At 50.5% G+C, this 23,277-nt stretch overlaps 1 protein-coding gene and 2 non-coding genes across 3 annotated transcripts; all 3 read left to right on the forward strand.

Moving 5' to 3' along the window:
* The first annotated feature begins 55 nt into the window (after window positions 1-55).
* HSPA9 (heat shock protein family A (Hsp70) member 9) lies at window positions 56-21,679 on the forward strand. Its single transcript, XM_042024653.1, has 17 exons — window positions 56-98; window positions 1,189-1,247; window positions 2,753-2,840; window positions 2,931-3,112; window positions 3,795-3,919; window positions 5,652-5,725; window positions 5,811-5,917; window positions 6,706-6,868; window positions 7,499-7,591; window positions 9,184-9,393; window positions 11,642-11,869; window positions 12,645-12,749; window positions 13,887-14,004; window positions 16,305-16,399; window positions 18,199-18,291; window positions 19,975-20,115; window positions 20,910-21,679. Exons 3-17 carry the CDS (start codon window positions 2,820-2,822, stop codon window positions 20,967-20,969), a joined length of 1,815 nt encoding a protein of 604 aa, XP_041880587.1. The 5' UTR covers window positions 56-98; window positions 1,189-1,247; window positions 2,753-2,819; the 3' UTR covers window positions 20,970-21,679.
* Window positions 12,103-12,175, forward strand: LOC121663283. The gene has a single exon (XR_006015590.1). It is a non-coding gene; the product is annotated as a small nucleolar RNA SNORD63 (small nucleolar RNA).
* Window positions 13,254-13,322, forward strand: LOC121663278. The gene has a single exon (XR_006015589.1). It is a non-coding gene; the product is annotated as a small nucleolar RNA SNORD63 (small nucleolar RNA).
* Window positions 21,680-23,277: the final 1,598 nt, after the last annotated feature.

Consider the following 23,277-nt stretch of genomic DNA (forward strand, 5'->3'; position numbering starts at 1 on the left):
CGCCTCTCGCAGTGTGCTTGCGCGCGTGCCTGGCCGGGGCGCGTCTGCCCCTGCTGCTGCCGCGCGCCAGCCCCGCGCCGCCCGCGCGCCCCGCGCAGGTCCGGGCCGTGAGGGGAGCGGGGACCGTGAGGGGAGCGGGGGGCGGCCTGGGGGACACTGCGGGGCTCTGAGGCTTGGACGGTTCCGGGGCAGAGAGACGGGGGAGCACACTGCGAGAGGCGCTGCCAGCGGGCGAGTCCCGGCTTACCCCGGGCCGCGCCCGGCCCAGCCGCAGCCCCTCAGTGCTCGGATTTTGTTAGGAGAAGGTTGATGTGGGTGCGGGGCGGAGCGGTCCTTAGGGGTGTAGAGGAGGCTGTTTGACGTGCTCGGGCCTGTGTTCTGCTAAGGAGATTTGTGGTAAGGTTGCTCGATTCCTCACCGTCCGTGTGACGGTGACGGCGGGGATCGGGCTGGGGAGGGCACGTCGAGGCGATTTTGGGACAGGCGGGGACCGCAAATCCCCCAGCGCTGTGCTGGCCCTGCTGGCTCTGCTCAGACCGGCCCCTCGCATCCCGAGCCACCCATGCACTGTGCCTGGGCCTTACGTCGTTAAATATCAACAAAATACTCGTGTTTCGGTCCCGTTCCCATTAAGGTATCTTGTTAGAAGGTCGTTCTTAATCAGAAAAAGGCATCACGCTTGCGGAGCTCTCCAGGATGCTGCTTTGGCGGTGCAGAGGGGGGCCAGGCGTGTAGCTGGAGTTGTGCAGCAAAACCTCAGCTGCGGGTTCCTCAGGGGATGCAATAGGGCATTTGTTGCTGACCAGGCACAAAGCTCTGAGAAATGGGGTTAATGTTTATCTGCTTCTGCTCATGGAACGCTGAAGGGTCAGTGTTGATTTACTGAAATCTCTTTTGCCTGGTAACATGCTCATAGATTATTCTGTATGAGGGAAATACCTTGGTTCTGGTCATAGAAATCGGGGTTATGGCAGATTAATTAGTGTAGTAATTGGGGGAGGGGCGGCTGTGTCAGTCTGAATCTTCCTGAAATTCTTCATTAGTTTGCAGTTAAATGTTAAGTTTTTAAAGAGGAAACACTGTGGTAGGACAGTGTGACTTCACACGTTGTTTGCCTCTGAAAGTCTTGGTTTGAAGACCTCTCGATGTTTTAAACTAAGTTCTGATTAGATTGTTTCTGTTTTACAGACATTTTGGAATGGCCTCAGCCAAAACGTTCTCAGAGCAGCATCCAGCAGGAGATATGCGTAAGTGTTCCTTGGGGTGGTCATGTTCGGCTGTTTGGTGTTTACATTTACTCTTCTTCTGATACCACAACTGATTATTGGAGCCAGGGATTGAGCAACAAAGCCAAACCAGCAGAATAAAACTGAATAAAACTCTGCACGTACTTTTTCTAAGGCTGTTTCTCTATCTCTTGTTTCTCTTCAGGGGAGCTCTGACAATTGCTCTTCCCTGCTGCTTGCACCACCAGCAGTGCCCACAAAATGTGGATTGCTGAGATTTGTTTGATTAAAGCCAGCCAAACAAAAAGTAATCCCAACATTGATGGAACAAACTGTTTTACACTGACATGGAATGAGTGGTGCCTGCATCCATTCCGCTGCAGATAAACGTGCATTTGAATCACTAATTTTCCTTGTTGCAGGATAATGGGAGAAGGGAGCAGTTGGTTGTGTGACTTACTTAGATGTTTGTGGCTGGTGCTGATTCAGGCCATGGACTGGGACATCTGTTTGTGTTAGGAAAGCTGGGTTTGTCTGGTACAGAACCTGTCTGGTTCCAAGATTACTGCTTTGTTATTGGAACTGGAGTTAGAGCCCCTGGCAGCTTGGGTGACATTCCTGGTGATAAACACAGTCCTGCTCTGCCTGCAGAATGCCTTCTCCATCCCAGAATGTGGCTTTGTTTCTAAGCAAAGCTGTGGTTCAGAGATTCTCTGAGCCTCAGAAGGGGTAATACACTCTTCCTGGAGAGGAGGTTCAGATTTGTCTTGTGTGAGAACCACTCCCATTTTTGAGGATTAGATTCACTTGTTGCTCCTGAGGACCAGAAAGGTGGTTTGCTTTGGCTCTGGCCCAGAGCACCCTGCATAGGCCAGGTGATGTATCGTTGTGGATTCTTCTCCCCATGCTAAGCAATGATAAATAAATAAGTATAATTTATTAGTGTTTTAACTCCAGGTGAATGTTTTCAAACAAGTCTGAACACCATGGTTATGCAGAGAAGCTGTGGCTGCTCTGCCCCTGGAAGTATTCAAGGCTGGGTTAGATGGGGCCTGGAGCAACCTGGGATAGTGGAAGGTGTCCCCTCCCCATGGCAAGGGCAGGACTGGATGGGCTTTAAGGTCCCTTCCAACGCAAACCATTCTGGGATTCTGTGATCAAAAGTAACCCAAAATAAGTCCTGTCTGTAGGGACAGAGTTAGTTATGACTCTATTTTATATCAAAATCATAAGGGTTGTTGAGAAAACTTAAGTATATGTATGCAGTAAAGATATCCTGGGGAAGAATAATATATGTTTATTTTAACAAGCAGCGATTTACCTGTAAGTTATCTGGTTCAGAACAGAGGCACAAGCTTAAATTGCAGGGTAAGAATCAGAAAACACCTTAGGTCAGGATACAGCACGGATTTACTTCAACATTGAGTGAAAAATTACTTTGTTCTGTCTTCAGGACTGAACATTTTTTTGCTATGTAATTATTTTCCTTCAATGGTGATTTTACCTTTCCCTGATGTGCTCTCCAGCTCAGAAGCAATTAAAGGTGCCGTTATTGGGATTGACCTGGGTACCACCAACTCCTGCGTGGCCGTCATGGAAGGGAAGCAAGCGAAAGTGAGTAAAGCAGGAGTGTTCCAAGTGGGGTGTCCCCAGTGGTGTCCCCAAGGTGGCTGTGTTGATGTCACACTTCCATTTGTCCCCCAGGTGCTGGAGAACTCGGAGGGTGCCCGGACCACGCCGTCAGTGGTGGCGTTCACGGCCGAGGGCGAGCGCCTGGTGGGGATGCCAGCCAAGCGCCAGGCGGTCACCAACCCCCACAACACCTTCTACGCCACCAAGCGCCTCATCGGGCGCCGCTTCGACGACTCGGAAGTGAAGAAGGACATGTGAGTGAGGGGACGGTGCCACTGCCAGCCCCAGGGCAGCAAACACCATGGGGCTGGCACAACCTGCTCTGTTTGAAAACACCACTCTGCTCTGGGAGAAGTTGTTCTGCCCTCAGCTCTCAAGGCTGCAGTGCTTCTGTCTGAGGGCCAGGCTGTGTTCAGCTGCATTCATTGCTATCACATTAAGGCTTTCAGAGAAGAAGTAAAAAGGCTTGCTGGTGCTTGCAGTGCAGACTTCTCTAATTCTTAGAGGTGTTTGCAAACAAAGCTGTGTGATCATACCTCAGGCTTGTGATTAAATGATGTATCTGATTAAAGCAGCAGAGAGCAATGCAGCGTGTAAACTCTCTGCACGGCTGGTGCCTAGGCATGAGTCCTGTCCATGCATCTGCATGTGCATTTGATGACTTAATTCTCTTTTTTTGAGACCTTAAATAGGGTGTAATACATATTTTTTTGACTTGTCTCAAACACAGAGTTGGTATGCATACAGATTTGTATTGTGTAAGTGCTGGCAACAGCAGGTTCTGTAGTTGGTACTTCTGGGACTCTGGATCTGGGGCTGCTGCTGGCAAGTTGAGTGCTCTTTGTTTAGAACTTACACATGTTCATCTGCTGATACTGATGATTGTAAGGGGTTTGTGCTGCTGCAGAAACTGAGTGGAATTCTTGTGGTTTTCAGTAAGAACGTTCCATTTAAGATCGTCCGTGCCTCCAACGGGGACGCCTGGGTGGAGGCTCATGGGAAGCTCTATTCTCCCAGCCAGATCGGTGCCTTTGTCCTCATGAAGATGAAGGAAACTGCAGGTTGGTACAGCTGCTCTTTGCTGTGTCTGTGCTTTGTACATGGAAGTGCTGCAGCCATAAAGGTGCTTCCTGGTACCAAACCCTCGTGTGGAGCAGGGCTGTGGATGGGGGAAGGGAACAGGGCGGGCTCCTAGGAAGCCTCAAGGAAGATCGGTGCCTGCCTCAGTCTTGGATCTTTGGCAAAATATCAGTGCTTTACTTAAAAGGTACTCGTACCAGAATTGGTTGCTGATTGAATTGATTCTGATTTTAACTGAATTCACACTCACTCAGAAGGGGGAGCTCTGTTTCCTAGGAAGCTGCAGTCCTTGTGCCTCCCTGGCTGCACAGGCTGAGGCAGCCAGGCTTGGGGTGGCTTTGTTCCTACTCAGCTGCTGGATATGTGGCACTTAGGGAGAGAGGGAGTGTTCAAAGGACCCCATTGTTGGGCTCTAATAGCTAATTAGCCAGTGGTGACTTTAAATCTTCACTAGGGGAAAATACCCATTGGCCTGGAGAAATGTTCTTCTCTTTCTCAATTCCTAAAGTGGTTTCTGGGAGTGTAGTACAGAGAGGGAGCAGTCAGTAGTGCCTTCTGCAGCCTCATTCGTTAAATACCGTGTGTCCAGTGAGTGTGAGGAGGGCAGGACTGAAGCTTCATCCAAAGGTTACTGTGTTTTCTGTATTAGGTCCTGTGCACTTGCTAAAGCTCCACCCAGTAGTAAAATAGAAGTATGTGGTGTGGGAGCATCTAGAGATGATAGGTCTGACTTACTTTGAGGGTGATGTTCCTGTGTCTTAAGCACGGATCTGCTTCCTGCAGGCGTGTTGGCTTTTGGCCTGGGTGCTGCCTGACTTCAGCCATGGTTTTGCAAGCAGCAGAGAGCAGTGCAGTGTGTAAGCTCTGTGCTGGTGCCTAGGCATGAGTCCTGTCTGTGCATCCTCACTGCATCGTGCACATTTGTATTTTTTAGCAGCTCGCAATATGCATTTGATGACTTCCCTTTTTTGAGACCTGAAAATAGGGTGTAATACATCATCTTCTGACTTGCTGTCTCAAACACTGATAAAGTTGGTATATGTACATTATTTGTACTGTGTAAGTGTTAGCAACAGCAGGTTCTATAAATGGGATGAAAATGAGCAACTTCTAAGTGCATCACAGGCAAAAAAATGGAGAACAGCTTCAGTCTCACACTCTAAAAAGACAAGTTCTCAGATAAATTCACACTAGTGGCATCCAGTCACTGATGGGATTGCAGAGGTGCATTGCTGTGCTGTCAGAAGTATACAGACTGTTCCATGTTTTGTGGAAGGACCGGAATTCTGCACTGCTCCCTCTGCATCTTCCCCAGAAGCCTGACTTCTATTAGTTCAGAAAAATAATTTCAAACTAAGTACTAATGGAGAGAGACTATTTACAAAAGCGTGAAAGGGCAGGACAGGGGGAATAGATTCATACTAAAAGAGTAGGTTTAGATTAGACAGTAGGAGGAAGTTCTCCCTGTGAGGGTGGGCAGGCCCTGCACAGGGTGCCCAGAGCAGCTGTGGCTGCCCCTGGATCCCTGGCAGTGCCCAAGGCCAGGCTGGATGTGCCTTGGAGCCACCTGGGACAGTGGAAGGTGTCCCTGCCCATGGCCAGGGAGTGGAATGGGATGAGCTTTATGGTCCCTTCCCACCATTCTGTGATTCTGTGAATGAACTTGGTGTTCATACAAGAATAACTTTCTGTTTTGTCTCCTTTTTCTTCCAGAAAATTACCTGGGACATGCAGCAAAGAATGCCGTGATCACAGTCCCTGCTTACTTCAACGATTCTCAGAGACAGGTACTCATCAAGCTGGGAGATTTTGGGGCTTATAAATTGCATTCAGTTTCTCTCGGCAGTCAGCATTCTCCTCTTTCCTCCTCAGGCTACCAAAGATGCTGGGCAGATCGCTGGCTTGAATGTCCTGAGGGTGATTAATGAACCAACAGCAGCTGCACTTGCCTATGGGCTGGACAAGTCTGAAGACAAAGTGTAAGTGCCTGTGCACAGCACCAACCCTCTGAGATAAACCTGCTGGGATTTGCCTCTTCTGCTTACTGGGCTTTAGAGCACTGCTTGGAGTTCTGCCAAGGTGGACTCAGAGCTGTGAGTGAGAGCTCTGTAATGTCACCTCTGTTCTGTGCCAACGAACCTTGGGAGAGACAGAGTTCATAACTTGCACCTACAACTTAATTATCAAACCTGAGTGTCAATTTAATTACCTTTCACTCTGGTGGCAGTGGTGGGTGTGGCTAAGGACAGCTGGGTGACAGGCTGTCACCAGAGGTGCTGATGGGCAGCACGGGAGCTGTGCTGAGGTGTGCCAGCTGTCAGTGGCTTGCAGCTTCCCTGCCTGCATTCAGCCCTCTGTCACTGTCAGAGGTGCTTACAGAAGTACAGGCTTTTTGTTAGACATTCTGTATGTCTGAGGTAGATGATAATGCTGGGAAAGCCTCACATTTTGAAAAAAACCGTAATAGTTTTGGTGTCCCTGCTCTTGTCATTGGATGTGAGAGTGGTTTTGAAGAGGCAGGAACTGCCCTCTCTGAAATAATGGGCAGGGGTAGGCTTTGTGCAGCACATCTTCCAGGGACTCCCACATGGACTCTGGGTGCTCAGGGGGTATGGACACTTTGAGATTGTTCACTGCTGTCTTTAGAGAGGCTTTTAACTTTTGTGGGCAGCAGCATGAGTTCTGCACGTCATCTCTTGAGGAGAGGGAGTTCTGAGTCACTCAGCTTTGCCTTGAAAGTAATGTTGTCCTGCCTCTCTCCCTGCAGTATTGCAGTCTATGACCTGGGTGGTGGCACTTTTGATATCTCTGTGTTGGAAATCCAGAAGGGAGTCTTTGAGGTGAAGTCCACCAATGGTGACACTTTCTTGGGTGGAGAAGATTTTGACCAGGCTTTGCTACAGTATATTGTGAAGGAGTTCAAGAGAGAGGTAAGGTGTCTTTTGAGAACACAGTCCTATGTTACACTGCTTTTCAACCTCACTTCTGTAGAGGAATGGGAATTCTCTTAAATTATTAGGACTTGATCTGTCACCTCTGGCACAGTTGGAATTTAAGAGGATTAGCAGACACTCTTTAGCTTGGCTTCTACGTCTTACACTTGTTTTCTTGAGGTGGACCATCCCTCTCCTGGAAGACATAGAATAGCAGAACTTCTGCCTTTTTTCTCCTGGTGTAGCAGGACTATCCTATACGCAGTCTGCTTACTTTTAAAAGCAAACACCTGTGGTCCAATTGAATGTGACAGGACAGATGCAAACAAGGGTTGCTGCGAGGAAACTGCAATGTAATTCCAACTCCTTTGCTAATTCAGTGTTGTCTTTTCATTCTGTGGTGCAGCAGCCTTTCCAGGCTTTACTCTGTAACTCACTGCATGATCACTTGCAGAACAGAGAGCCTGGCAGATTGGAAATGCTCCCCACCTCTGCCAGCAGGGAGAGAGCAGCGCAGTGCACGTAGCAGTCTGCTCTAGAAATAGCTTTACACTCAAGAGTTCTGAGAAGGTGAAGTGACTCCTGAGCAGGTGCTGAGAGTCTGTTAACCCTGTTTTTGTCACTTAGACGGGTGTGGACCTGACTAAAGACAACATGGCCCTTCAGAGGGTGAGAGAAGCATCAGAGAAAGCCAAGTGTGAGCTTTCGTCATCTGTGCAGGTACGTGCCTGGATCCAAAGCATCCAGTACAACCCTGGGAGACACTGAGTTCTGCACTGGGTTTGTTTACAAAGCTCTTGACATTGTTTTTTCTTCTGTGACCCAATGGCATCAGTGGCACAGCAAATCAGCAGGGTGGGCTTTCAGAGCACAGGGAGCTGGTGGAAGCTGAGTTGTTGGGTGCTGCATTTTTCCCTTTTTCTGGTACCACATTTTCTGATCTTGCAGGGAATGTGACCTTGTTCCCAACCTGTTCTGTACTTCAGAAGTGTGATGGGCATCAGGGAATTCAGCTGCAGCCAGTGCTGCTGGATTGCTGGAACCACTTACAGCTCTGTGCAAGCAGTTCCAAAACCTTGGTGCTGCTCATTGCACTGAAACAGCTAATTTGTGTAGTAATGCCTATAAAGAATCTTGACTTACTTGCCTATAGATGAGTTGTCTGGACGATGGGCAACAGACACCCTCCTTCCTTTTTTCCGTCAGCTTTGTATATTAATGCAGTCAAGCGTGTCTTTTATTCATTACTGAATAAGGAACTGGAGAGGCAGCAAGTTGGGAGTGTAATAGTCCTGGCTAAGTGAAATTAAGGTCAATTATATAGTAATTGAAATGGGTACTCTGCCAAGTTCTAGGTTCTGAATAAGCATCTTTAATTTTATCTGATGGTGGTCTTTGCTGGCCAGTGGGGAGCTCATAGCACGGAGTTGAGGGCAGTCACAATGGCTGCACAGTTCTGCCAGAGACATAGCAAGCTCTGTTTTATGAGCTCAAGAGCTGGCAAATGCAGTTTGCTCATACCAGGAAAGACTGAATTCCTTAACTCTTTAGCAGTGAAGGGAAAACAACTTGCTTTTGGCCCCATTTTCCCCTAATACTTTTGACCATGCTGTTTATAAAGTGAGTGCACACCTCTAGTCAGCAGCATGGCTTTAATTCATGTGTAAACGTAATCTCTAGATCTTAAAGCACTAATGTTTTAATTGCTTTGGATTGTAGTGTCTCTTGATGTCTGAATGACTCAGCACTCAAATCAGATGATTTCAGTTGTAAGATCTGCTTTAAAAATCCAGCATGTGACAAACAGCCATAAGAAGTGGGGATGCTCTAATTAACTTTGTGTTAAATGGCAGCAGACTGGCTGTTGAACGTGACTTGTTGGCATCTAGAAAACAGCCATTAGTTATTTCCTTCAAAGGAGTTTACCTGGTGTGGAATGTTAGTTGGCAGAATCTTTGGAACTCTGAGGATGGGCTTTCTTCTGGGTTGTGCTGAAGGAAGAAGATTAAGATTGTCACTTCCAGTGTTTCTGCTCTTACCTCCTGGCTATGACAAATTGTTTTTCTCAACAATGAAAGACCTTGAAATAACAAAGTATTAAAATTCGGGTTTAACAGTTGTACCCATGAGGTGTGGAACAAAATAATTGTCTTTTCTCTGAAATGTCAAACATAAAAGTGTGCCTGCTGCCACTTAAACTGGGCTGGAGGGTGAACAGCCATGCAGATGCTTCAGTACAGGCCAAGCAGAACCTCTAAGTTGATGTAAAGCCCATTCCTGGTTTTCATTGTGAGCCTGTTTCCGTGCCACAGACTGACATCAACCTGCCCTACCTGACCATGGATGCCTCCGGACCAAAGCACTTGAACATGAAGCTGAGTCGGGCGCAGTTCGAGGGCATCGTGGCTGACCTGATCAAGAGGACAGTTGCCCCCTGCCAGAAAGCCATGCAGGATGCTGAAGTCAGCAAGAGTGACATTGGGGAAGTCATCCTCGTCGGTGGCATGACCAGAATGCCAAAGGTATGAGCTCAGTGCCCGTTCCAGGCAGGGCTGGCACAGCTGCCCCGTGCTTGCTGTCTCAGGGACCAGGACAGAAGAGCTGGGAGTGCTCAGAGCAGCCTCAGCACTGAGGATCCCATGGGAGCACTGCCCAGGGCCTCTCATTCCATTTACTTAGCTTAGCTGGGAGCTGGTGCAGAGTTGCACTTTATGGAGTCAAGTGGGAGATGCTGGGAGCTGAAAGTCCAGCTGCAGCCTGACATTCTGGTGTGCACTGGACATGAGCAGCATTGTTGAGAAGTACAGGGCATTTCCTCTTGTTGTGGACTCAGTGTGTGGTAAAGGTACACTTCAATGACAGCCATTTCTCAGTGATCTGTGCCTTTTGAGGGATTTCCAGCACGCAGAGCTGTGAAGAACTTGGATGAGCAGAAGCACTGATACCTGCTGGTTGTGTGTATTCAGAGGTGTTCTGTATTCAGAGCTACCTGTTGGAGGCTGCTGTTGGCAGGCCTGTTTACCTGGCTCTTCCAGACACTCCTTATCTGAAGCCTGGCCCTTACATTCTGTGGAGATAAGCAGCAGCAGGTAGCTTTAAAGCCTTCTGTGCTGACATGCACAGTCCTGCCGATAAGGTGCTGTCTGCAGGTGATTTACTGCTCCTGTTCCAGCCATGCCTGCTGCTGCTCCCCATCCCAGAGCTGAACATGGATGTACACTGCTCTCTCCAGGGCTACAGCCTGTCCTTTCCTACAGAGAGCACCAAAATCTCACTCCAGAGGGATCAGTCAGGTTTGGACCGTTTGTTGCTTTGGGATTTGCAGGTCCTCTCTATGACAGGAGGTGTGTACATGGTCCTGCTTGGGGTTGATTTGGGGTTTGGTGGGAGGGTTTTTCCTTCCTGTATCGATGAGCCTGGTGGCTGGAGGTGATACTGGTGTGAGCAGAAGGTCACCCAGGCAGGGGAGCCAGAGCAGCAAGATAAACAGAAGCTCCTGCTCTGGCCAAAGCTCAAGTGAAGTAACTCTGCTATACATTCCCAAAGTCCTTGATGTTCCAGCTGGATGAAGGAAAAATGGTGTGATTACCTACATATAAAGTGTTGACAAACACAGAGCCTTTTCCTGAAACATTATCTATCCTTTAGGGGTGGAAGACAGGACTTAAATACTAATTTTTATTTTTCCTTCTTCCCCTCATAACTCCCAGCATGTGTGGCTCTGAGCTGGCAGAATGCTTTCCTGAGTTACAGCTCTTCCTCTGAAATGTGCCAGCGTGTTGGACACAGCCCAAACCTGCTCTTGGGGCACCTTGTTCTGTTCTCTTCCCCCCCCAGGAGGGAATGTGGCTTCTCTGGAGCACTCCCATGGCCAGCACTGCAGGAGATGGCCCGTGGGTGGTTACAAGTATTGTTTTGTACTGTAAAATACACCTCCAGAGGGAAAGACTTGGATTTAATTACGTGCTCACACATAGAGTCCTCTTCTCTAGTGAGCACCCTGGGCAGGTGTCTCCTGGCTGTGGTGCACAGTTGGGTGTTTGCTTCCAGCAATTTTCCAGGCACATCTCACTCACCTGTGCTGGGGTGCCCAATACCTGTACTCAGAGAGGAGCCCACAGCCTTCCCTTGTAGGGCAGAGGAGGGCAGTTCTGAGCTGTGCTCTGGGGCAGACCCTCGGTGCATTCCTGTCTGGGTGCTTCGGCAGGAAATCTGTTGGGATCATAAGCACAGTCCTTGGGAATGGGCCGAGCAGAGCTGACAGCAGAGCTCAGAGTGCTGACGCAGCACACCTCTGCTGGAACAGCCCACGAAATAAAGAGTTGGAAAGTACTGTTCTACATACAACTCCCTTTTTTTTTTCCTTTACTGCACACAATCACCATGAACTGTGCTGCTGGATTTTTTACCTTCCCTGTGCTCTGCCTCCACATCTGTGCTGTCCTTGGCAGCTGTGTCCTGCTGTGTGTTGGCTTGCACCGTTCCCAGGGAGCAGTCCTTGACTCCTAGATAAGCCTGGAATGATCCCCTCTGAGTGTGGTTGGGCTGTGTGGAGGCACTGGTGGAGGCTGCCTTGCAGCTGGCAGACAGAGCCTCTGCAGAAGGGGCTGTCTGGGCTGGAGTGAGGGCATTCAGTGCTGTGCAGGAGGATGGGCACGGAGGGAGAGGCACAGAGCTGAGGCTCAGGGTTTCCTTCATGCCACAGGCTTCCATGGCAGCTCTGGCCATGGTGGTTCCCCCACGGATGAGCTGTGCTGTGTCTCTGTTCAGGTGCAGCAGACTGTGCAGGAATTGTTTGGCCGTGCTCCGAGCAAAGCAGTCAACCCTGACGAGGCCGTGGCTATTGGAGCAGCTATCCAGGGTGGGGTGTTAGCTGGTGATGTGACAGATGTGCTGCTGCTGGATGTAACCCCCCTCTCCCTGGGCATTGAGACCCTGGGAGGTGTCTTCACAAAGCTCATCAACAGGAATACCACCATCCCCACCAAGAAGAGCCAGGTAAGAGCTGACTCTGGATGGGTGGGACTTTGCTGGTGGTCTCAGACAGCTCAGGAAAGGCCACCCAAAGCATCCCAAGTAGATGGCAAGGGAAGCGGTGGAGAAATCAGGTTTGATGTCAGCCACTGAGTATCTCTGATTATTGGTGTGCCTAGGAGGGGAGGGCAGCTGAGTTAATGGGTGCCAAGATATCCCAGGCTGTTCGTGGCCCGGTCAGGGTTGTTGTAGTGTGCGTGCTGTGATGCCAACTGTCAACACATCATTCTGAAGAAGAATTGTGTGGAGACCTTCCGGGTTCTGAGCACCATGCCCGTGGGAGAGCGCCTTGCTTGGCTCTGTGCCTCGGAAGGGGTTATCTTTTCTCTGCATTGTAATGTCCTGGTAACTTGGGTGTGATCCTTTCCTTCCCTTGGCCTTGTCTGGGCCTGCTGCTGTGTGCTCTCTCTGATAACACCTGAGCTGCCTGGGGCATGGGCTGGAGCCTGCTGCTTCAGGGGGAGATGTTCTCGGGCTGTGTGGCTACCCTGGAACCTGCTGCTGCCATGGAGGGGCAGGTTTTGTGTGCCTGGGTGCCTACAGGACAAGATTACGGTGAGCTTGGCTCTTGCTAGCCTTGATGCCTTGGAGTTTTGTCAGAGGAACATGAGAACAGCAAGCGTTTCATGATTTTCCCTTCTAAGTAGCTTCCTTTTATTCCTTGTTCAGTCAGCTTGTGACTGCAGACGTTTGTGTGTTCCAGTTAGCTGTACAGTAACTTCCTGTTCCTTTTCCATAGGTGTTTTCTACAGCTGCTGATGGGCAAACACAAGTGGAGATCAAAGTGTGCCAGGGAGAGAGAGAGATGGCCAGTGACAACAAACTGCTTGGCCAGTTCACATTGGTGCGTTGCCTTCTCTATTTATGACCTTAGACTTGACCTTCTTGGAGACATTCAGGGCCTTCTCCATTTCAGTTGCTCCCTGAAGGCAGTGTTGAGGCAGTGTCATCTTACAGAAGACATTTGACCCTGTTTTTAGTACAAAAGCAGCCTCCAGAGGCACAGCCTGGCCCTGGGGCCACCTTTCTGTGGCAGGGAACCAACTGGCATTGAAGATGGAGCTCAGAGTTTCTGAGCAGTCTCATGTGGCACTGGGGCTGCTGCAGCTTTAGGGCCTGGTCACAAAGAAGGACTCTCTGGGTATAAAAAGCCCTGGGCAGTACCAGTACCAGCAGATAACCTGAATGCTGGGCTTTCCTCTGGTGTAGCAAAGATGGGACATGGAGCAGGCTCCAGGACACCTGCAGTCCCCAGGGGAACTCGAAGCCCAGTGACCCCCTGGGAGTGGAGCCAGTGTGAGCTGTGGTATCCCAGGGTGTTTGTGGCCTGGTTGGGATTGCAGGGTGTGTGCTGTGATGTTAAACTGTCAACACATCATTCTGAAGAATTCTGTGGAGACTTTGTGAACTGAGTACCAAGCCCTGCTCCCTGGGGAACAGCTGTGCTCCAGGATTTCTGGGAGCAGAGGGGGGCTCCCCAACCAGCTCCCTGAGCAGAATGGGTTTGGTCAGTGCTGGCAAAGATTGGCACTGTTAAACTGTTCAAGTTTGTCTGAACTTCCTAGGAAGAGCCCTGCAGAAAGGAAGGGCTTCGCCTTTCTTTTGTACGTTTGGAGGAAGCTGTGCTGCCTCTCAGTGTCTTAAAATGGTTCCTCAGAGGTGGCCAGTGAAGTCTGTGTCCAGAGCTGAGGAAACAGAGCATCCTGCCACAGCTATGGAAGAGGGGCTTGTGTAGCAATAAAACAGAACTTGTACCACCTTGGAACCAGACCTGGGGGTTCTCTCTTGTCGTTTCTGTGCACTTGTCCAGGGCAGAAACCTGTATCACATTAAATCTGTCAGGATACCAATGCACACATGGTGCCACCAGGTACTTAGAGGACTCAGCTCCGAGGGTTGGTTAGTGGTGCATTCAGTAGCACATCCCCAGGGTGATGTGCCCAGCCCTCGTCCCCTGAGCTCTGTCCCTGTCGTTCCTCAGGTCGGGATCCCTCCAGCGCCACGGGGAGTGCCCCAGATCGAGGTCACCTTCGACATCGACGCCAACGGCATCGTGCACGTGTCAGCCAAGGACAAGGGCACCGGGCGGGAGCAGCAGAGTGAGTGCTCTGGGCAGGACAGGGAGGGGAGCAGGGAGCGCTGGGGTGACGCTGAGTGACTCTGGGGGAGTGCAGTGCTGCCTGGATGGCATCCCACAGTCGGGGGTGGGGATGGAGCCTGGGGCTCGATGCTTGGGTAGCCCTTACTCTTCAGTCTATTGCCAGTGCAGCACAGATGTAGCTGAAGTCATCTGAGCCTGTCTGCCCTGGAAAGGCTGATGAGGTGGGCAAAGGGAGAGGTGAGAGCTGAGCTGTGGGTGTGTCCTAAGGTAGTAAAGCTTCTGTAAGCTCACAGCCTCTGCCTTCCCCAGTAACCTCCTGACAGAGGCTGCTGCCAGTGGATGCTCTCCTTGCATGTTAGGCAGAGATGAACACCTGCCTATGCCAAGTCAAGGCAGCCCTCAGTGGCACAGTTTCACCACATGCCAAGTGGTTTTGCCCTGTGTGACAGTCCTGCCTTGGTCTTGCCATCTGGAATAATTACAGCAACATTTGAGCAGAGTGCAGGGTTTCCTGCATGGATCAGCTGTGTCCCAGTGCCCAGATGCTGGGCACACAGGTTGGCTTACTGAGGGTCACTGGTGTTGGTGGGCTGTGCTCCTGCTGCTTCACAGGGGTGTCATGTGTCACTGAGGTGTTTGGGGTAGTCACATGTGCCCTGTGTTAACTCTGAAGGGACAGAAATGGAGGTTTGGGAATGCAGCACCTTGTATGAGTTGTCCTTGAGCTGTGCTGCTGAGAGAGCTGTTCCTTTGGGAGCACACAGGGATTGCTGTTAGTGAGCCTGGCTGCATGAAGGTGCCAGCTTTTAAGGGAGGAGTCAAATCAGGATGATCTCTGACTCCAGGGTGTGCCAAGTACAGCTGAGCAGACCAGCCCTGTGCCAGGACCCTGTTTGTTTGTAATTACTCCATTATAAAGGTCTGGAGATTGGGATATTTTGAAGCAGCAGGCTTTCCCTGTAACCACCTTGTTCATTTCCATCCACTTAGGCTGGAAGTGTCTCCAGCTGGCAGGAGGCTCAGGGACTTCAAGCTGTCAGTGTGTTCTGCTCTGTGGTGCAGTGCAGTGTTGGGCCCTGTGTGCTGGGGTAATTAATGACACAGTCGATGGTTTCTAAAGCTCTGTGGTGGGTTCAGGAGATTAATTTGAAGCATTTACAGGTTCCCCTGATAGAAAATAGATCTCTCTTCTCCCTTAAAACTGGAAGCCTCTGTACTGCCCTTCAGCTGTTTCTTGGAGAGAACCCTTGAGCAGTGAAATGCTCCAGTTAGCAGAAGTACTAACTATGCACATCTGGAATGTGTGTGCTGCTTCTCATCACACTGCTGGGCTTTTTGGCAGCAGTTTGGTACCAAACCCACCCTGCTTGTTACTTTGATTTCCTTGGAGATCTTGGATGTGTGGCAGCCTTCTACTGCTGAGTAAAAGGCTCCTGGTAACAGGCAACCAGAATTACTTTTAGCTGCCTACCTCTATGTAAATGTGGTCCTAATTACAAAGCTGAATTGCTCATCCCACATAGGTATCCAAAGGACACCTCTCCGTGGATCTTTGTTCAGGGTTTTGTACCACTGACAGATATTCCACAGAAAACTTCCTTTAAATGGTGCTGGTAGCATGCACTTTTATGGGCATTGTGATGCTCCTATTGCAGTGAAATTACACTAATTCTTGCAGTAAAGCCCAAGTCTAGACTATGTTTTTTGACACTAATAGAGGGAAAAAGACCAAGAAGGGGACGTGTAAGAGCCGGCCCATAGAATCGTGCTCCATTTCCTTATTAAGGGCAATGTGAGGAGCGGGGTGGGGAATGTTGTCTTACCCTGCCACCAGCCTGGGCTGCTTTCCAACAGGGAAAGGAATCTTTGGTGAAACCATTCCTTCTCCTTGCATTTTTTTGTTGGTTGGGTTTTTGCTGGAGGGTTTGTTTGTTTGAGGGATTTTAGTTCTGATTTTTTTTTTTTAGTTCTGTGGTTTTAATCTGGGATGCTCCTTTGGTTTGAAGACTTTGGTGCACCCTCCCTTTCCAGGAGGATTAACTGAAGACTGGCCAAAGTGACTTGCAGACCAGCAGGCAGGAAGTGTCTAGCAGAGCTGGGGAGTTGTAGATCCAAGAGATGAGGCTTTTACCTTGCCAGCAGCATCAGTGGCTCTTTGAAGAGTGGCTGTCTTTGTCCTTCCCACGGGGCCTCCCCAGGTGCAGAGTCTCTGAGCGAGGCTGCTGCTGTTAGGTTGGGGAACAATCCTCCTCTCAAAGGTGAGAGCAGATCCTTTATTCATGTTCTTCTCTGCTGCAGTTGTTATCCAGTCCTCTGGCGGCCTCAGCAAAGATGAAATTGAGAACATGGTGAAGAATGCAGAGAAATATGCGGAGGAGGACAGGCGGAGAAAGGTAACAGGGGGTTCTGGGGTCTTCCAGGGTGCAGAGGACCTGCTGCTTTCACCATTCTGTGCTTTCAGCTGTGCCCACCCCTGGGGGGCTCTGGGCTCTCTCTCTGAGCTCTTACCCAAGCATCTGCTCCTTTCCCTACGTTCAGTTGACACTCCAGGGTTGCAGGAAAGTGTTTGCAGAGGCATTTGGGTCTTGGGGTTGGGTACCTTGCCCTGTGTGACTGCACTTTACTGCTCCCTGAGGAATTCCTGGAACACGGAGGCAGCAGGGAGCAAACCCATGCCATGCTGCTCATGGCAAACAGCTTTGCAGCTCTGCTGAGGGTTTTTGTCATCGCTGCTCTCCACTGTCCCCCTCAGCTGTGCATTTGCAGCCAGCCTGGGTGCTCACAGCTGTGCTCGGGTTAAATGGAGCAGTGTTTTAGTTAAGCTACTCTTTCTGAGCTTAAAGCTTAATTTATAGAACCTGCCAGACAAAGCAGCACCTCAGCCTCTTCATTCATAAGTGGGAAGTTGCTTGCCACAGTGGGCCAGGTCTCAGTGTGGCACCTGGAATGCTGTGTCCATGTGAGCAGTGCTGGCCCTTGGTGCAGGTGAGGCCAGGAGGAGGTGATGGAAATCTTCCCAAGACTGGCACTTGCCATGGGGGAGCGACTGAACCTGTGATACACACAGGATTAATGGTTGGAACTAATTGGTTTAATGAGGGTAGTACTAATGACTTACGCAACTAAATATAGAGCATTGATTTTTAAGCAGACACAGCACAGGCTGACTCTGGGATGTGGCAGCAGCATATGTTTAGTGATTGCTGAAACTGGCACATGGAATTGATCCACTTTGTGTCCTTCAGTCTGTAGGAGCCTGTCTCAGGTGTCCAGGCCGTGCTGTACATCTTGCCCCCAGTAGGGAAGGGATCAGAAGAGGACTGAAGGGGGGAGAAGGCGTGGAATAAATTCTCGGGAAGCAGCACTGCCTTGCCTCAAAACCTCTAAAGCCACAAAGCAGTGGCTGATGGGCATTTGTAGGTTATCTGGAGAACCTTCAAAGACCTTGCTCTGAAAGTCCCACTGTTTCAATAACCTCATCGTTTCCATGGAGCGTAGGGGAGGTCTGGCATTTAAAGAGGCTGCACTGGAAACTGTCCTGCTGCCTTACTTTGTATCTTAAATTCCTGGACAAGTTCCTCTCTGTTGTAGTCCTGAAGTGGAACTCACCCCTGTCCAGTGAACTCTCAGAGGAGGGTGATGAGGTTATTTTACCTAACACTTCTTTTGACTTGACTTGTGTAACTGTAATTTTCAAAATTGCCTCATTAGACGTTTCTGATCCTGGTTTTACTGCCATGAAAGTATCAGGAATGCATAAATGGGAGTTTTTGTAGTAAGGGAACATGAGTTCCACCCAGCATTTGAGTTGTCTCTAGTGCCCCTGGTGCTGAAGAAGCTTAAGGATACTCTCCAAAAGCTCTGGTGCTTTCCCAAGGCGCTGAGTGTGCTGCGCTGTCCCCAAGGTCTCTGTCCTTGCCCATGTGCCAGCAGTGGTGCTGCATTGGTCACTTGCAGTTCAGGGGAGTGCATGTGAGTGTGACCACTCGTGAGGGCAGGCTGGCACTGACTCCTCTCAGGGCCCTGTGGGGCCACAGTGCCCCTAGAAATGGTTCGCTTGCGTTTCTTCTTGCCCTGCTGCCATGGAGAAGGACCCTGGGTGGGAACTTGGGCGGAGCTTGGCAGTTTGGGGCATGGAATGTCACCACTTGTGTCACCAGTGGCAGCAGCCCTCATGAGCTGTCTTCCCCAGGAACGTGTGGAGGCCGTGAACATGGCCGAGGGCATCATCCACGACACGGAGTCCAAGATGGAAGAGTTCAAGGATCAGCTGCCAGCAGATGAGGTGGGTGGTTCCTGATCCTGGAGTGCTAAAGCTAAATCCCTTATGAAATCATTGCTCACATCCCATGTAACTCCCAGCTGGCTCTGGCCAGTGGCACCAGCTCTGGCTGTGTTTCCATGCTGGGTGAAGGTGGCACAGCCCTGCACCTCTGGATGTGGCCCTCGATGGGAGGGGTGGGTGTGGCAGAGGGGAGGATGGACAGACATCTTTAGAGGAGCAGGGTTTGGGTGATGGCAAATAACCCATTTCAAAGTGCAGGGTTGGTGTCACTGAGGATCTGAGCGCCTGGGAAGCTGCTGATGAGAGGTTTCTGCAAGAGCTGTGTCCTTTGCATGGCCTTGCAGTGTTGTGATAAGGGCTGTGCTGTGGCTGGCTCCTCAGAGGAGGGTTTGCTCAAGGCTGGAGATTGTGGACAGTGCCTGTCCATGTCAGCACAGGGACAGGGGCAGAGCTGCTGTGCTCTCCTGGCAGTGCATGCACAGCACCCAAGAACTTGGGGGCAACAGAAGTCAGTGTCCACTTAACTCCAGTTTTTCTCTTTGAAGTGAAGTGGATATTTAATATCCAGGAGTGCTTTTCACACCACTCTGAGGCAGTGTATTGTGAATTTCAAAAGCCAAGTTTAGAAGAGCATGTGCCCAATTACCAATTTAACAACTTTGGGAAGCAGAATAAGAGGGCTCCTGGGGTCTCTGAGGTGTCTGAGGGAACACGATTATGGTTTGTTGGTAGCAGCCTCTGGTCAGTTAAAGGCTGTTTCTCTGCCAGCAGATGGGGACAGGACGAGGGGCAGTGGTTTTAAACTGACAGAGGGCAGGGTTAGGCAGGATATTGGGAAGAAATTCTCCCCTGCGAGGCCCCAGAGAAGCTGTGGTTGCCCCATCCCTGGAAGTGTCCATGGCCAGGATGGATGGGGCTTGGAGCTTGGTTGAGTGGCCATGGCAGGGGGTGGAATGAGATGATCTCTAAGGTTCCTTCCCACCCAAACTATTCTGTGATTCCTTGATACTGGCTGGCTCTGTTTGGAATTACGATCACTGGAGTTTTCTCTCACAGGAGTATGGAGCCAAAATCCCTGTTCCCTGCAGGGACTGTTCCCTATGGCTTCCCTGGGGAGGTGAGGCCCTGCTGTCTCTCCAGCAGCCTGCCAGGAGAGGAGGCAGTGCCAGCCTGTGTGAGGGACTGACAGATGGCTCCAGGCTGGGATGAGCCTGCTCTCTTGGTCTGCTCCAAGCTCCTGCTCCCATGGGCAGCACAGGGATTAACAGGGCAGGAGCAGCCCTGCTCGCTGGCTCCCTGACAGGCCTTAAATATCCATGAAAACCAGCTTGCTGCTCCCTTCCCTGCCCCTGGCATGGCTGTGCCAGGTGAGCTGTGCCAGGCACAGAGCACGGCGTTGGCCAGCTGTCAGGCCCTGCAGGGCTCTGTCCTTGGCACCTCTGCCCAGACAGCACACAGGCCCCGTTAATGCCAACTGGGACACTGTTAGTGGAGTGGACAGGTGCCCACTGGGAACTGGGCACAGTCCTAGGCCCTGCAGGCTCACTTTGAGGCTTAACTTCATGGCTTCTGGCATGAAAAGGTAGTTTTGCTGTGGCCAGTAGGTGGTGGAGTGACAGGATGGAGATTGTCAGTGAACCAAGTGCAGCATCTCACCTTGGGGTTTTGTGTCTTTTTTTGCAGTGCAACAAATTGAAGGAAGAAATTGCTAAAATGAGAGAACTTCTGGCTCGTAAAGACAGTGAAACAGGAGAGAACATCAGGCAGGCAGCAACCAGCCTGCAGCAGGCTTCCCTGAAACTCTTTGAAATGGCATACAAGAAGGTAGGTCCATGGTCAGTGCACTTCCAGGGCCCTTGGATGGGGAAGGGGGAGTCAGGACACTGAACCTGGGTAAGAGCCAGGCTGGGAGGTGGTGCTGAGCCTCTGTGCAGCTGCCTCTGAGTGACACTGGCTGAAGGGGCAGCTGTGGAAGGTCAGGGAGAGGTGGAGGCCTGAAATCTGGCTATGCCTCCAGGCTGGGTGTTCTGTTACTGTGCAGCATTCCATGGTAAAGGAGAAGCTCCTAATGAGCATCCAGAAGAACACGGAGAGGGCTTTCCCCTCAGTGCATGGAGTGCCTGAAGGAGTAAAGTAACTCCTGAACCTACTTAAGGGTGATTGTAAAATGTGAATCCTGTTCAGTCCACCTGAAGCCACAGTAGAAGACCATTGGGATTTTCTTCTCCACCTCCTTCCAGTGAAAGGCCCTCCCAGCCACTGGAACCTGGCCAGGGTGTGTTTACCTGTGCAGGGAGGTCTCCCAGGCTGGCAGTGGTACACTGCCCAGGTGACCTTGCTGGTGCTGAGCTCTCTTTCCTGGGGAAAGCTGCTTTCCTGATGCCAAACAAACCTTCGGTGCTGCCTGTGCCATCCCCTGGGAAAGGGAATAATGGGAAGATTGTTCCTCCCTCTCAGAGCTCAGGCAGAGATGAAGATTTCCCTTCTCCCGTGGACACTGCGCATTGCACTAAAGGAGGGTTCTGCAGGCTGGAGCTGACTGGAGCAGCCAGCCAGGGAAAAACGTCCAGGAGAAGCAGTTTGCTGTTACCACAAGTAATAAACCCATTTGTTCACAGATGGCCTCGGAGCGAGAGGGTTCTGGAAGTCCAGGAGATCAGAAGGAAGAGAAGCAATAAGGAGTTTCTGTCTTGCCTTGACTGGAGAATGATGAAGAGGTTGATTTTCTTGATGCTTGGGAGAGAAGGGACCTTCCTGAGCAGCAAGGGGCAGAATTCAGACTTACTGTGTTTTTGCAGTATTCTATATATAAAATTCTTTAATGTATAAACTTAGTGATGTGTCTGCTAGATCAATTGTCACTTGCTGAAAGTTAATTCATGCCAGACAAAGTTACGAGTTTGGCCCCAGCGTGTTCCCCTGAGCACCTGGGGACTGGCTGATCATTTAATACTTGACACAATGGTGTAGTAAATCCGAGATCCAAGCTTGGAAACCATGTCACTAAATTGGAGGGTGGAGATGGAAGCTGTGCTGGAATGGGGTGGACAGTAAGGCCTGCATGGCCCCTCCTGGTGGATCTGAGTACCTGGGAGCAGGTGGAGGCCTGTGAGCAGCAGGGGCAAGGCTGGTGATGTTGCTAGAGACCATTTAGCCCTGAGCTAGGCTGGTACCCTTGTTCTGAAGGAAAGGTACAGCAGACTCAGCTGTAACATTATTTCTTACAGAAGAGGCAGTGTGGAACTTCAGTACTTTGCTTGTCTGAGCCTTCTGCTCCATCCTGTGTCTGTTCTCTGCTTATGGTAAAAAAATTTCATTGATAATAAAACTGTTACTGGATCCATTCTGGATTTTTTTAAAATAAAAGCAGAAAAGTGTCCAACATGGAGTTCCTGGTATCCTGGCCTTTGCTGGAGAACACGAGCACTTCACTGCCTGTGAGAGCTGCAGAGGGAACGGTCAGGCAGCTGTAGCTTTCTGGAACTTGTGCTTCATTCACAGGCACAAAGGTTGAGGTTGGGCTCTTCTGAGAGTGTCACTGCTGCTCTCACAAGGTGCCTCAAGTCCTGTGACTGCAGTAGCAGTGGGACTTCACCCTCTGGCGCTTTGTGCTTGGGCTTAGCCTTGCAAAACGGGCTGTGGGCTTGAGCAGCACTTGCCCCCTGTGGCTTCCAGCAGCCCAGCCTTCCAGGGCGGTGCATGAATGTAGCTGTGTCTCCTTTTTCCCCGTGTCTTGCTGTGTGTCTCATCAACTGGAAAGAAAACTGGGTTTGCAGCTGCTTTGTCCTGCCAGCTCAAGTATTTAGGAGGGAGGAAAGGATGGGTTTTGTTCTGGCACTCAAGACAGTTTCCTGAATAAGAGAAGGTGTTGGGGAAAGCAACAAGTGCTGATTCTGTGAGCTCTGTTAAGCTACAGACTGGAAGGCACCAAGATTTAAGACCTTGAGAGAGTAGTGAGAAGCTACCTGAAGGGAGAGGGAGCTGGAAACCTGGCCTGGTGCGGAAGGGGCCTGGTGCAGCCCCTGGGGGAGGAAGGGGCAGTGCCCTGGCTCTTCACAGCAGTTTGGAGTGTTGTGCTCCTTACTCTGCAGGTAACTGAGGAGTTTAACCCAGCATTCAGTGCTTTGCTTTCAGCAGGGGTGCTGGTTCCAGCCTGGATGGGGGACACAGTGCTGCCTGTGGGACTGGTACCTGGCTGAGTGTGTGAGCACAGATGTCCCAGGGGTGTACAGGTGACACAAAGTGACAGTGGGTGGGTCCAGGCCATTGTGTTAAGTGGCAGATCTGTTTGTCACAGGCAGGTAATGGCAGGCTGAGGTGTCCCTGGACCACGTGGCCAGGTGCTTCCCTGGAAGTTCTGAGGAGCATTTGGCTAAGGCTGTGTGTGTCCATGGCACCTGCTGCTGCTAGGAGCTGTCTGTGCCATCCAGCTGGGTGTGGTGTTGGTGTGCAGCCTCTGTGCTTTGCTCTGGGCCTGGGCCAGCCGCTGGCAGCAGCAGTGGCTGTGCCTCTCCTGAGAACGATCTTTGCAAAGCTCAATCGCAGGTGACTTCTGTCCTGAATTCCCTTCTGCTGCTGCTCCTGCCAAAGCCAGCCCCTGGATAAAAGTACAGAAAAAGAGAAGGAATGCACTGGCAGAGCAAGTGATTATTTCAGGTGCTGGAGGGAAATGTCCTTAAGTGAAACTTTATGAGCCATCCTCTGTGGCAGCTGTTCCTGCAGCAGGGCCAGCCCAGGCCAGGGGGATGCTCCCATGCCATTTCCTGTCTGCTGGGCTCGTAGAGCCTCCAGGGTTCCAAATAATTGATCAGGCTTGGCCTTTACTTCTTCAATGAATTATTGTCCCTGTCACAGTTTAAATACATTTTTCATAGATGTTCTTTATTTATTAATGTGCTATTCTTAGTTCCTCCTTTATAAGCTGAGTTATTGAGCTCGGGAAGGAACAGTGAAATCAGGTGATGCGTGGCATGCTGAGAACGGTAT

The sequence above is a fragment of the Corvus kubaryi genome, unplaced genomic scaffold, assembly GCF_017639235.1.
Source record: "Corvus kubaryi isolate FWS band 111438036 unplaced genomic scaffold, C.kubaryi_AGA036_p1.0 128, whole genome shotgun sequence".
Lineage (NCBI taxonomy): Eukaryota > Metazoa > Chordata > Aves > Passeriformes > Corvidae > Corvus > Corvus kubaryi.

What these genes read in the sequence shown, in the direction of transcription:
- HSPA9 (XM_042024653.1), top strand. Translation starts at nt 2,820, where the DNA reads ATGGAAGGGAAGCAAGCGAAA. An exon ending in AGCTTTCGTCATCTGTGCAG is followed by an intron (nt 7,592 to 9,183) that starts GTACGTGCCTGG and finishes TCCGTGCCACAG; the next exon opens with ACTGACATCAACCTGCCCTA. An exon ending in TGCTTGGCCAGTTCACATTG is followed by an intron (nt 12,750 to 13,886) that starts GTGCGTTGCCTT and finishes GTCGTTCCTCAG; the next exon opens with GTCGGGATCCCTCCAGCGCC.